This window comes from Ailuropoda melanoleuca, chromosome 16, assembly GCF_002007445.2.
Source record: "Ailuropoda melanoleuca isolate Jingjing chromosome 16, ASM200744v2, whole genome shotgun sequence".
Taxonomy (NCBI): domain Eukaryota; kingdom Metazoa; phylum Chordata; class Mammalia; order Carnivora; family Ursidae; genus Ailuropoda; species Ailuropoda melanoleuca.
The window spans coordinates 63,615,997-63,630,576 of NC_048233.1; the positions used below are offsets into that span (position 1 = coordinate 63,615,997).

A 14,580-nucleotide genomic window follows, 5' to 3' on the forward strand; every position below is an offset into this window, starting at 1 on the left:
TTTAATTAGCAATTTTACAGGCTGGCCCCAACCCATCTTTCCCTCTTCATCACCTGCCACTTGTTCTGCTCATTTTCGTGTGCCTTCACATGTGCCCTCTGAGTGAAGTGTCCCCCCTTTCACCTCCTCTCTCACTCTAGACATTTTTTAATTGGGTGAAATCCTGGTCTTTTCAAAAGAACAGATCAAATGTCACCTTTTCCAGGAAGGTTATCCCAGCCTCCTTCCAGGCGGAATTCGTTTCTCCCTCTACTATGTTCCCTTAGTGGTTTCATCATGCCAAGGCTTGAGCTTCACTCTGTCTCCTTGTGAGCATGTTTCCCTCTCCAGACCTATTTAAATAAGTATACATTGGCAATGATGCATGCCAGATGTGCGGTCACTAGCCTGACAAGAGTTCAGAGAAAGGGGCAAACACTGTGGGGAAGTGTCCTGGGAGGAGTCGGACTTGAGCTGAATCTTAAAAGGATGGGGTTGGTTTACTAAACTGAGCGTTAGAGAAAAGCATGCCTTCCTCCTCACTGCGCAGCAAGAGTTACTTCATCCTTTCTGAGCTCATTCTCAGCATGTGAAGAGGATAAAATTAGAAGTGTGTGTGTTTGTCCTTTCTCATAGAATATGCTGGCAATGTTATCTTTTGGATCTTGGAGCATATCCAGAGCCTAATAGGATTTAGGACAGAGGAGATGGGTGGCTGGAGTGGGATGTTGGAAGGTAAGGGGAACTGCATTGAAGCAACCTTCATGTTAATAATACAGGCCTGGTTAAAAAAAAAAAGAAAAATACAGGCCTGAAAATGTCCATTCCGGTAACTTCATTCTATTTAATGGAGGGATCTGAAATTTCAGATAATTATATCAAGTGCTTCTTCTCTGTCTAATGTGCAGAAGAGAGGCTGCCAGACTTTTTGGAAGCAGTCAACATTTTTGATCCCTGGATTACCCTCCAGGTGTATAATAAAGACTAATTAGTGTTTATGAAAATGTTTTGTGATCTCCAAGTACTGATGGTACCAGTGCTAATTATTTGCAGTATTGCGAATGCAGAAACATTGTGTCTGTCTTTTCCTTTAATTAGAAACACCTTAGGAAGAGAGACCTCTAGGAAAAAACTTAGGGGAAAAACTTGACAAAAACTTTTACAGTAGAAAGAGGCTACAATTTCAGGGCTTTTTTTTTTTTTTTTTTAAATGGCCCAAGTAAGTATTATTCCTGTTCTAACCAGCAACTTAAAAAATTAAAACCGCACCCAACCCCATACATTGTGGTTGTTTGCAACTTCCTCCTTACCATCTTTTCCTGCTGACTGGCAAGAAGTTAATAAAAATATTTGCCCCACATATTCTTACATGCTTTGTAAGATTCTGCTTTCTATGTGTCATCCCTAGTTATCCACACCACACAATCAGAGAACCAGCTCCTTAGCCCAGTGTATGGAAGCAGAAGTTAAAAGCATGATTTCCAAAGACTTTTCGTATCAGCTCTCAGGAACGAAAGTGAAGAATTGAAGAACTGAATCACTCTTTGATTAAAATAGAAGCAGGCAGTTGATAGTATTATCTTCCAACAATGTAAGGTCCTGTTTTCTTTTGACATGGTGCTTAGGAGTGGTACAAAAATATTCAAACTTGTCACTCTCTATCTGAGGTACAGGTCCATAAATTTGATAAATCACGAGCGTCATTTTACAGGTATCTGTTTAATCATTGAGGTAGAATGTGATAGCTGAATAAGATCTTCGCAAGCCCGTTCATTTTTACAGGTGAGAAAATTGAAACCCAGAGAGAATGGTTTGCCCAGAGTCATGCTGCTAGTTAGTGACAGAGCCAGAGCATTTGGTTCACTTTTTTTTTCTTTCCTAGGAAAGTGAATAAACTTAATTGAGAATGTCCGAAAATCCTGACAAGCCCAATATAAATGAAGCAGGAAAATCAAAATCGGATGATTCTGAGCAAGACCTTGAAGATGCTGTGGAAGGTTCTGATGCAGCTCTGCAGAAAGCAATAAAGTCGGGGTCTCCCCGCACCCAGAGAGTGCAGAGACCTCACTGTAAGCAAATTTGACTTTGGTTAGAAGCCATATTATCATTGTCTTCAGATGATATTTTGATTAGGCTGCCTTGTACTTGTGGCCCTGAGCTGGGTTCTAATAATAGGATAACATTGCCAATAACTAGTATTTAAGAATAGCAAGTTTCTCAACTGGCAGCCTAGTCACTTCGGGGTTTTCTTTTTTTCTTTTTTTCTTTTTTTTAGATTTGATTTATTTATTTGAGAGAGAGAGAAAACTCGAGGTGGGGAGGGGCAGAGGGAAAGAGAAGGAGAGAGAGAAGCAGATTCCCTGCTGAGCAGGAAGCCCTGCGGGCTCCATCCCAGGACCCAGAGATCATGACCCGAGCAGAAGGCAGACACTTAACCGACTGAGCCCCCCAGGTGCCCCCACTTGTGGGTTTTCAATTGCTTGAGAAATTAAAATTTTATGATCATGTCCAGAATATTCCTGTCTTCCTACAGTCTCTGTGGCATTCCACTTTCTCTGAAGTGCTCTGAGAAACAGGGTGGAGTGCAAATTGTAGCTTTAATTTAAAAAGCATCTGTAAAGTCTGAGGCAGGTTCCAGCCAGGACTGTACTTGTGCAGGTTAAAAAAGAAATAGGTTTTGAATGTGAATGTGGTCACCACACCCTAACTTCATTGCCTGAGGGGTTAGTTCCCACGAGGTTGAGGGGATTCAGTTTGCTGAATGCGTGGTGAAGTCATTTCAGATCCCTGGCAGGGAGCGGGCCTCCCGGATGAAAGAGGGGTAATTTCCGCAAGTATTCCCAGCAGTCGCCCCAACTCATGTCTTTTATTAAGAATACTTAAGCTTTTTGAAGTGAGTCCAAAAATGAAAGTTTTAAGAGGGAGTGTCACAGTCTAAGAATGTCAGTGCTGATGTTATCTCTTTAACGTGTAGATGATCAGTAGTTCTTCATATTTGAAAGAAATAGGAACATTTTTGGGGTTTCAGGCGTGTTTCTTTCAATGATCAAAGCCCTTCCCAGGTAATTTATTAGTCCGCACAGTATTCTTTTTTTTTTTTTTTTTTTAATTAAGGAAGCTTTACGCCCAGTGGGCGCTTGAACTCAGGACTCGGAGAGCAAGAGTTGCATGCTTTACTGACTGAGCCAGCCAGGTGCCCCTCAACATAGTATTCTTTTTAAATTTTATTTATTTTTATTTTTTTAGATCTTATTTATTTGAGAGAGAGGGAGTGAGCCATAACAGAGTGGTGATGGGGAGCTTGCTGAGGGAGAGGGAGAAGCAACTTCCTGCCGAGCAGGGAGCCCAACACAGGGCTAGATCCCAGGACCCTGAGATCAGGACCTGAGCCGAAGGCACAGGCTCAACCGATGCTTAACCACCCAGGCGCCCCTCAACATAGTATTCTTCTAGCAAACATTATGGGCCCCATATTATTGTGGTTTAGCATCACATACATTTTGATAGATATACCAACAGGTTCAGGGAAACATGCTGTTGATAAGTCTATTATGCATGTGTTAGGCCATACAGAAAAAAAATATTTTTGCAGAACAAAGTTAGGTTCTCCCAGCACCCAAAGAGTACAAAGACCTCACTTAAGCAAATATGACCTTGGTCATTTTGGTCTCAAATACATATGGTAAGGAAGCTTCTGTTTTCTTGTTTTTATTTATTTTTTTTAAGATTTTATTTTTACGTAATCTCTGTACCCAACGTGGTGTTCGAATTCACAACCCTGAGATTAAGAGTCTCATGGTCTCCTGACTGGGACAGCCAGGCACCACTATTTTTCTTATTTTTATTTTTTTTAAAGTAGGCTCCATGCCCAGTGTGGGGCTTGAACTCACAACCCTGAGATCGAGTCACATGCTCTACTGACTTGAGCCAGCTAGGAGCCCCTGTTTCCTCATTTTTAAAATGAGGAAAATACACTTATCTCTTAGGATGGTTGTAAAGATTAAACGAATTCATGTAAAGCATTTAGAATAATGCTTGGCACCTAATAAATGCTCAGTAAATATTAATTATTAATACTACTGGGATGTCGTCTGTTGCATTTAAAGATACCAGGACTGGGCGCCTGGGTGGCTTAGTCATTAAGCGTCTGCCTTTGGCTCCGGGCATGACCCCAGGGTCCTGGGATGGAGCCCCACATTGGGCTACCTGCGCTGGGAGCCTGCTTCTTCCACTCCCACTCCCCCTGCTTGTGTTCCCTCTCTTGCTGGCTGTCTCTCTCTCTCTCTGTCAAATAAATAAAATCTTAAAGAAAAAAAAATAAAGATACCAGGACTGATTGCTGTAATTTGGATGTATATGGTTAACATGATGGTTTTATCACCTACAGTTTCTGATAAAGGAGAACCATTGGTATAGATCTTTAGTCGTTCTTTGATGGCCTTGCCTTTGGCATCCTGTCAGTCTAATGGCAGGACTCCAAATTAATGTCAAGCTAACACTAGACTATATTATCTGAGACTATGTAGTTATGTCCTTAAGGCAAGAGTACTTAAGTTGGGACCCATGATTAAGTGTTAGGGGGTCCTAGGAACAGCTAGAAAAGTATGTCAACATTTGTGTGCATATGTATTTTTTTAGGAAGAAAGTCATGGAAGATTTCATTAAATTCTTTGAGAAGTCTCTACCAAAACGAGATATAAAATCAGTGCCCTAAAATATTCCCCTGGCTTCCTTGCTCTTCCTCCTTATAATAATAAGTAGGCACAGGGCTGTGAGCCTCTGTGGTAAAGCTCAGACCGCATAGTCTGGGGCCTGCCACATCAGGAAGCAGCACTGATCACACGGGTCGTAAGTAAGAATTTATAAAATATGAAATTAACTACAGACATTTGAGTTTATAGTAACTCTAAAATCACTTCTGGAATTCTACAAATTAAAATGTAAATAGCAAAAAGATAACCTTTAACCTTGCAAATTACGATAGAGTAATATTTTACGGGCAGAATTGCTATTGGTAACTGTGATATTGTGATTTGTAAAATAAGAAATCTATTTGTTTTTTGTCCAGTTCCTGGCAAACAGCTCCTTCGGAATTTCCTAGGTGTTGAACGCTAGAAAGCTGTCTTTTGTTATGTTAATGAGGTGACTTTTGGAAAGCGCCTAGGTCACCTAAGGATGGGGGCTGGTTGCCAGGGGACCCAGTCATGTGATTAGAGAGTTGGAACTTTCAGTCCCATTCCCCAACCACCAGAGTGGGGAGAGGGGCTGGAGTTTGATCAATTGCCAATGGCCAGTGAGATTTTTGTTTTTTAAGATTTGATAGAGGGAGAGAGCATGCCTGGGCATGTGGGGGGGAGGCGGAGAGAGAGAATCCTCAAGCAGAGGCCCCACCAAGCAAGGAACCGGACCTGGGGTTCAATCCTAGGACCCTGAGATCATGATCTGAGCTGAAATCAAGAGTTGGCTGCTTACCTGACTGAGCCACCCAGGCACCCCGCCAGTGGCCAGTGACTTAATCAATCATGCCTATATAATGAAGCCATAAAAACCCAAGAGGACTGTGTTTGGAGAGCTTCCGGGTTGGCGAACATGTGGTGGTGCTGGGAGAGGGGGGTGCTCCGAGCATGGGAGCTCCGTGCCCTTTCCCCGCACCTTGCCCCCCGCGTCTCTTGGGCTGCTCCTACGTTACACCCTCTTACACTAAACAGGGATCTGGTAAGTGAGACGTCTCTCAGTTCCGTGAGCTGCTGTAGCAAGTCGGTCAAACAAGAGGAGGGAGTCTTTGGAACCTCTGATCTGTAGCACAGGTGACAATGTGGACTTGCGACTGGGGCAGTTTTGTAGACCCCAACCCTAACCTGTGGGATCTGATGCTCCCTGCAGGTAGATAGTGTCAAAATTAAATGGAATTGTGGGACCCCCGGCGGGTGTCTGACCACGGCTTGCCCCCCGCACACATTGGAATTTGGGTGCAGAACCTTTAGTAACTGATAGAGAATAATGACAAAGAAAAAAATGGCTGGCTCGTGAGAATTGGTTGACACTAATCTGAGGTGGTGATTTGATTCTAAGAGATGATCTGTTCTTTAAACAGAGGGCTCCTCAGAGTAAGTAAGGGTCAAACTGTAACTTAATGTCTCCTCTGAGACTCTCTACTTCCATATGCTTCTCTGCTCACAAAGCATCTTCTGTTCTGGTGTTTAATCACCTGTTGACCAGTGAAAGATGCTGTATTCAGATGAAAAACACCAATTGTTATTCCAGTTAATATTTTCCATTTAGCATTTTGGTTTATTAAATCAGGTCTTTGTGAGTTTAATTAGTAGTAGATCTCTGTCATCCTTAGATAAATGGATGACACCAAGTTCTTACATTTCTAAAAGTAATTTTATTTTTATTTTATTTTTTTAAAGATTTGTTTTAGAGGGAGAGTGAGAGAAGGCACACATGTGCGTGTGGGCGGGGTGGGAAGGGGACACGGGAGGGGACGGGAGGGGTGCTGGTGGAGGGGGAAGGGAGAGGAATCTTAAGCAGACTCCATGCTGAGCACAGAGCCCAATGCAGGGCTCGATCTCACAACCCCGAGATCATGACCTAAGCCGAAACCAAGAGTCAGACGCTCAACTCACTGCTCTACTCGGGAGCCCCTAAAGATTTTATTTTTAAGTAATCCCTACACCCAACATGGGGCTTGAATTTACAACCCTGAGATAAGAATCCGCGTGCTCTACCGACTGAGGCAGCCCGGTGCCCCTGTTATTTTAATTAGTAGATCCCAGGCATCCTTAGATAAATGGATGACACTAAGTTGTTTTTTTTTTTTTTTAAGTTTATTTATTTATTTAAGTAATCTCCACGCTCCGTGTGAGGCTTGAACTCACAACCCCTGAGATTGAGTCACAGGCTCTTCCAACTGAGCCAGCCAGGCACCCCTAAGTTCTTACATTTTTAAAGCTCATGACTAGACTTTGAATTATGGTGTCTCCGTGTTGAGTCGATCAGTCAATATTTATTAAGTTCCTTCTGGGTACCAGGAGTCCAGCAGTGAGCCAGCAGGCCCACTTGGTCTCTTTGCTCATGGAGCTCGCCATCTAGTGAGGAAGACAAAATAACAAGCAATTTCTACACGGTGCAATAAGTTCTGTGGGTAAACTTTTCCCTTGCTTTCACTGTACTCGGTCTATAGTAGTTTGGGGTGACATTTGCCATTTGGGAATTCTGAAACACAAAATAGTCCCACTCCACACCCCTGTAATTAGTATGCCATGAACAATTCCTGTGTGTAGATCTGTAATGTATCCTGATCGTATCTTAGAATTGGAGCTTTTCTCTCTTTTGATCTGGTACTCTTCATTAATAAGTTTGGTTTTAAGTACTCTTTAAGTTGGACAGCTCCTGTAAGCTGGTGTCTGATGTTCTCAGCACTTGGTACAAACTGTTTTGTCCCAAGTGTGCCCAAAAGCCCGAGAATACACTTAACCTATAATTTGGAAGAGTCTCCTCTTTCATAGAACATTCCTTCGGTTATCTTCTTTTTGCATATTAAGAAATAATGGCCCTGGAAGATTTAAAGATTTAGGGGCAGAGGGAGATGGAGAGAGAGAATCCCAAGCGGACTACCTGCCGAGTGTGGGGCTCCTAGCCGGCTCTACTGCACGACCCCACGATCACAACCTGAGCTGAAACTGAGAGTCAGACGCTTAACTGACTGAGCCGGCCAGGCACCCCTGGCCCTGGAAGATTTAAATAACTTGTTCAAGGTCACATTCAAGAGTCTTGATTAGAGGGAGCTGAATTTCTTCCTGACATGCCCTGTCCATTGTGTTTCATGACTAGGTAGCATGTGAACTGTGACTATTTCTCATCACCCAAATGCCCTAAGTTGTTGAAAAATGGTAAATTTATGTGAAAATTTGTTGTGTTTCTGTTATTTTCATAAGTTTAAGATGATTAGACATTTGAAGAGTTTTGCAAAATGAGGGTTAAAACAGAGCTTGGAAGCCCTGGTGACAATCCTGAATCTCTGAGAGAGAAACTCGGCGCGCCGGGCTGGCTCAGTGGGTAGAGCGTGTGGCTCTTGATCTCGGGGTTGTGGGTTCAGGCCCCATATTGGGTATAGTGATTACTTAAGTAACATCTTAAGAGCTCTATGAAATTTAATAACTTCTGATGCTTGTTATTGATGTACCATTTTCTGATAAATGGCAACAGAAAATATTAGCTTGAATAAATTTAATAATCAGTATGCATATAGCAAATTCCTGCTCAGTGCCTTTGAATTTTTAATCAACTTTATTGAGGTGTAATTTATACATAATAATTTGACTTTTAAGTATGTATTTGAGTTTTGGCAAATGCATTTACAGTTGTGTCACTACTGCCACAATTATGAGCTGCTAGAACATTTTCATCACCTCCCCGAATTCCCATGCCCCTGGACAGTGAATCTTTCCCACCATTTGATCATAGTGTATGATCCATTTAATGTGTTGTTGAATTTGGTTTGCCAAAAAAAAATTTTTTTTAAAGATTTTATTTATTTATTGGACAGAGAGAGACAAAGCATGAGAGGGAACACCAGCAGGGGGAGTGGGAGAGGGAGAAACAGAGTTCCCGCTGAGCAGGGAGCCTGACGCGGGGCTCAATCCCAGGACCCTGGGATCATGACCTGAGCTGAAGGCAGACGCTTAACGACTGAGCCACCCAGGCGCCCTCATTTCCCTGATTCTAAAAGGAAAAACCTCGGGGCGCCTGGGTGGCACGGTGGTTAGGCGTGTGCCTTTGGCTCAGGGCGTGATCCTGGCATTGTGGGATCGAGCCCCGCATCGGGCTCCTCTGCTATGAGCCTGCTTCTTCCTCTTCCACTCCCCCTGCTTGTGTTGCCTCTCTCGCTGGCTGTCTCTATCTCTGTCAAATAAATAATAAATAAAATCTTTAAAAAAAATAAATAAAAATAAAAAATAAAAGGAAAAACCTACAGTGTTCTATCTGCGTGGGGCAAAACCCAGTCCTTCCTGCTGTATTTTTCTCCTGGTTGTCTCTTCTACTAATCACACAGAGTATATCACTTCTTGTTACCAAATGTGTGGGGTTTTGCCCTCCTTCCCCCCCACCAAGCAATTTTCTGTGACACCAGCTGGGTGCCTTACGCTTCAACTAAATTCTGACACTATTTACCCAGAGATAACATCAGATCTTACAGGTGAAGGGCTTAGTCCCACAGGAATTACCCCCCCCCCCAATCCCTCTGCTTTGGACACTAGTCACAAGTTTAAGTTGTCACCTGTGCTTCTGACCAATCAGCTATAGATTGGAGATTCCAGCGACACCTCTCTGGATTCTATTAATTTGCTAGAGTAGCTCATAGAACTCAGGGCAACACTGTTCACTGGTTTATTAAAACTGGTAGATGAAGAGCTTATTGTTTACCAGTTTATTAAAACCAGCTAGATACATAGGGTGAAGTTTGGGAGGGTCCTAAGTGCAGGAGCTTCTGTCCCTATGGAGTTGGGGTGCATCACCCTCCCAGTGTGGCTGTGTTGGACAACCCGGAAGCTCTCTGAACCCCCTACTATTGGGACTTTATGGAGGCTTCCTCATATAGGCATGATCAATTATTAACTCCATTTTCAGCCCTTCTGCCCTCTCTGAAAATTCCAGCCTTTTAATCATGGCTTGGTCTTTCTGGTGACCAGCCCCTATCCAGAAGCCTCCAGGAGCTCATTCAGAGTCACCTCATCAGAACAAAACATGCTGCTTGTGCTTAGCACTTAGGAATTAACAAGGGTTTTAGGAGCCCGGTGTCAGTGAAGGGGTCAAAACCCAAATATTAAAACGAGATGCTCCTGGTGTTCTTATCACTTAGGAAATTAGAGGGATTTTAGGAGTCTTGTGTCAGGAACCAGGGGCAGAGACCAATACACGTATTTTCTGTTATCTCACCCTGATGATGAAACAGCTGAGCAGCTGTTTGTGGCCTACTGGCCGCTTGTGGATCTACTTGGAGAGATGTTTGTTCAGAACTTTTGCCTATTTTTTACTGGTTGTCGTCTATTTTTAAGTTACAAGAGTTCTTTCTGTATTCTGGATACAAGTCCTTTATCACCTACGTGTTTTGCATATATTCTGTCCCATCTGGCGTGCCTTTTCATTTTCTTGATAGGAGTCTTTCACAGAATAGAAGTTTTAAATTTTGGTAAATCACAATTTATCAATTTTTTTCTCATGTTTTTTGTATCTTCAAGAAATTTTACCTAATTCAAGATAAAGATTCCACCTGTCTTTTCTTGTAGGAGTTTTACAGTTTTAGCTCTTATATTTAGGTCTATGGTCCATTTTGAGTTCCTTTTTACTTATGTGAGGTAAGGCTTGAGGGTCATTTTATATACAGAGAACCACTTGTTCCAGCACCATTTAAACTAATCTTGCCTCGTCGACCACATGTATACGTATGTACGTATGTGTGTATCAGTCTGTTTCTGGGTCCTCTCTTCTGTTCAGTTGATCCTGCAGATCTGTCTTCATGCCAAAAATACGCTGTCTTGATCGTTGTAGCTTTAAAGTAGCCCTTGGAATCAGTTAGTGTAAGTCTTCCAACTTATGTTCGTTTTCCACGATAGTTTTCGTTTCTCTAGGTCCTGTGCATTTCCATATAAGTTTTAGAAAGAGTTTGGCATTTTCAACAAAAAAGCTTGCTGGGATTTTTACTGGGATTGCATTTTATCAATAGATCAGTTTGGCAGAGTTTGGCGTCTTAATAATACTGAGAATTTTTATTAATATTCTGTGGAAACACTGAGAAGAATTTTTGTCGAGCGTTCCCAACTTCCCCTTATGTGACTGAATAAAGATTTTTACCAGACAGGATATGACCAGCTCTTAGATTTGGTTCCTTTTTTTTTTTGGTGAGCAAAAGAAAAAAATAAGTGGAAGGTAAATAATTTTTGGCTAACCTAAGATCTTTATAACCGTTAAACCCCATGCAAACCAGTGACAATTACTTATCTCGTTTTAAGCCTAGATCTTTTCCCCATCACATAGAATTAATATATCCTTTTAATCATCTTCTAGGTCAGTGCTTTTCAAATTATGGTTTCAAAACAGTTGTGGTATCATATACAGGGTAGTAGCTTTAGAGTTTTTTGAAGAGCACCTGGTGTCCTAAACTACTTGATGAAATTTTAATTTGGGGAGATTCATTCCTGGCACAGTGTTAGTAGTGGCGTGAAATGTCAACTGCTGATGGGAACAAATGAGAAAATCCTAAATCGGGGGTCTCCTTTCTTAAATTTAGGATAGACAGAAAGCAAAGAGATTAGGAAACAACCCTCTACTTCTTGGAAAATTTGATAGTCTGTGACTTAAGTTTGCCTAAGTCTCAGTTTAATTTAATCATTTCCACTGACCAGCCTTAAAAAAACAAAAATATTTGAATGTTGGAAGTGGTCTCTATTTTTAGGACTCTAGGTTAAAAGAAAAATGAAATGGGTGAAATTCTGTTGTTTGAAATTGCCAGAGTATTTTCATAAATAGAGGCATAACCAAAATTACCAGCTCCCTTCTGCTCACTGCTCCCAGAACCACTCCCTTCTGCTCACTGTAATAGAAATTGTAATCTAGAGAAGCACATCTCTTACACTGGGTTTTGTTACAGCTAGTCCTCCTCGATTTGTGACAGTAGAAGAACTTCTAGAGACAGCGAAAGGAGTCACTAACATGGCTCTAGCCCATGAAATTGTAGTAAATGGAGACTTTCGGATTAAACCGGTTGAATTACCAGAAGACAGGTAAGGCTGTTACTGAGTTACCTTGTTTAGCGGAACTCTGCCATTTACCAGTTCTGGAAAGGTCTTCTCCCCTTGATGTCAGTATATTCAAATGCATTTTTTCCTTTTGTATGCTGTTGCTAAAAAAAAAAAAAAAAAAATCACAATACTTTTATACTTGGAATCACTAGTGTTTGGACATGGATCCCAGGACCACTGATCATAAATGAAAGGTCTAGGAAATCTCCTGTGGACATCTTTCATGTCAGCTTCCCCCTGTTGCCTAGGACTTAGCCGTCCTATCTGTGTTTTCATTGTATTGTTTCATTCATTTCTTGTATCTATCACATTGTGCTATAGTTGTTGGTTCACTGTGTTCTTCACCAGATTGCAAACTCTACAAAGATAAGGATTATGTGTTATTTTCTCTGTCCATAACACCTGGCACATATCATATTGAATCTAAAACTCTTGATTGTAAGGTGTACCTTTTAAAATGTCATAAGAAAGAAAAATCATTGCCATTATAATTGTCAAAGTGCTGTGATAAACATTGGGAGTCTGTTAGCCAAGGAGGAGGAATGGCTGCTGGGCTGCCAAGCTGTGTAGTGTTGCCCACATGAGCCTTCTGTGACTTTACAGACATTTCTTCTGTGTTCTGCAAAGATAGTACTTTTTCACATTATAAATGAAGAATTACTTGTTTTGCTCTCACAATATAAAGTCTATATATAAAAGTATATAGACTTTTTTTCTTAAAGATTTTATTTGTAAGTAATCTCTAAAGGCTCAAACTCCTAACCCCGATATCATGCTCTCCCGACCGAGCCAGTCAGGCGCCCCTAAAGACTGGCTTTAATGAGGTGTTATATGTTAGTTGTTCCAGTTTGGTACCTAATTGAGCAAGTGTCTCATAGATCTCATAGGAATAGGATATTTTCTGGAAATAAAGTCCTTCAGCCTATATACATGCTGAGTTGTTATCTTAAACTACTTAATCAAATATCTTAAGAAACGTGCTGGTATCAGGGAAAATGAAGAAAGCAGCTCTGAACTTTTCAGTATGCTTTTTATCATATGGCACTGTTACATGCTATTGATTGGCCCAATGTAATCTGTCAAGTGAGTTGAAAAATTATTTTGTCCAATAAGGTCTTTATTGAAATAAATCACTAAACTTAAAATAAGGTGTGTACTTGATTTAAGTATATCCAGGAAATCTTTCCTTCATCCAAATTATTTTTAAAATTTCTCACCCTCAACCTGTAGAAATTGTGCTTTTGAAAGTGATTTGAAGCTCAAATATTTTGTTTTTTTCTTTTTTCATTTGTTTCCAGTTTGGAGAAGAGAGTAAAGGAGATTGTACATAAAGCTTTTTGGGATTGCTTGAGTGTCCAGCTAAGTGAAGACCCCCCGACATATGACCATGCCATCAAGCTTGTTGGAGAAATCAAAGAGGTGAGGCAAAGAACAAATTGTGGTGCTTTTCTGGTGTGTTAGGCGTATTCAACCTCTCTGTGTTACTGCACCAGAAGACTTGAAAGAAATCGAAGGATAAGTTAAAGTACTTGCTGAAATGTTGATTGAGACTATTTTTGGCTCAATGCCCTTTTAAAAATTTGAAATGAGCTATGATAACCTGAAGGCTTTACTTTTGTAAATGAAAGTATATATATATTTAAAGATTGATTTATTTAGAGAGAGAGAGTACACACGCAGGAGCAGGGTTGAGGGGAGGGAAGAATCTCCAGCCGACTCTGCACTGAGCGCGGAGCCCAACATGGGGCTCGATCTCGCGACCCCAGATGACCCTGAATGCATGACCTGAGCTGAAACCAAGAGTTGGGCGCTTAACTGACTGAGCCACCCAGCTGCCCCTGAAAGTTTATATTTTTAAAAACAGTATTATTTAAAGAACAAAAGTTATTTTACAATATAGGTGATTTATAAGCATTTTAATAGGTGTGGATGTGTTCAATTTATAGGGGCCAAAAAGTGATTCAGTCTGTGCGACAGAGAAGGCATTCGGTAGAAGACTCTTGGCAAATACCTTTAGCGGTAGTATCAAAGAAGAAATGTATCCGTGGAAGTTGGCATCCGTGCTTGGCTCAGAAGCTCACGTTACGTTTTTTCTTGCTTTTGACAGTTTATCTTGTATCTGGTTGACTGCTACATAAACCTTAACTGGAAGCTTAAATAGCTAGTGTAAATGATTTGCAAACAGGGGCACCTGGCTGGCTCAGTCAGTACAACATGAGACTCTTGATCTCAGGGTTGTGAGTTCAAGTCCCATGTTGGGCATAGAGTGTACTTTAAAAATAAATGATTTGTAAGCATGTTTTCTATAGGCTGTTAAGGAAGAGGTTAAAATATGTATCACAGTAGCATTTGTATTACAGTAACAATTGATAAGCCCTTATTTGGGTAATTGTAAATTCCTTTGCATATAATAAAATATGATGTCTAAGAAACTTGGATCAAACTTGGCTGTGCTCTTTTGTAGACTCTCTTATCTTTCTTGCTGCCTGGTCACACTAGACTGAGAAACCAGATAACAGAAGTCTTGGATCTGGACCTGATAAAGCAAGAAGCAGAGAATGGGGCCTTAGACATTTCCAAGCTGGCAGAATTCATCATCGGCATGATGGGGACCCTGTGCGCACCTGCTCGAGATGAGGAAGTCAGGAAACTGCAGGACATTAAGGAGATCGTTCCCCTTTTCAGGTATGGGAGTCGTGTCATCACCTGCAGTGCGCTTAAAATACAGAGCTTTTTCTCTTTCTCTTTCTAGATTTATTCATCTTAGGGTGGGGGGAGGGGGAGAGAGAGAGAGTCT

The 14,580-nt window shown here is 41.3% G+C and overlaps 1 protein-coding gene across 9 annotated transcripts in view; it reads left to right on the forward strand.

Annotated features, from left to right (window-relative positions):
• The window catches only part of TCP11L1 (t-complex 11 like 1), a 38,298-nt gene that overhangs the window by 984 nt on the left and 22,734 nt on the right, over positions 1–14,580 (forward strand). For 3 of the 9 annotated variants that reach the window (XM_019797799.2, XM_034646036.1, XM_019797800.2), the window contains exons 2-5: positions 1,862–2,048; positions 11,633–11,765; positions 13,082–13,202; positions 14,248–14,468. In XM_019797799.2, coding sequence (XP_019653358.1) covers positions 1,886–2,048; positions 11,633–11,765; positions 13,082–13,202; positions 14,248–14,468 — 638 coding nt within the window. In that variant the 5' untranslated portion in view covers positions 1,862–1,885. Of the gene's footprint in view, positions 1–1,710; positions 1,762–1,861; positions 2,049–11,632; positions 11,766–13,081; positions 13,203–14,247; positions 14,469–14,580 lie in introns of those variants that run through there. The other 6 variants (XM_034646035.1, XM_034646037.1, XM_019797801.2 and 3 more) reach the window with 6 other exon arrangements.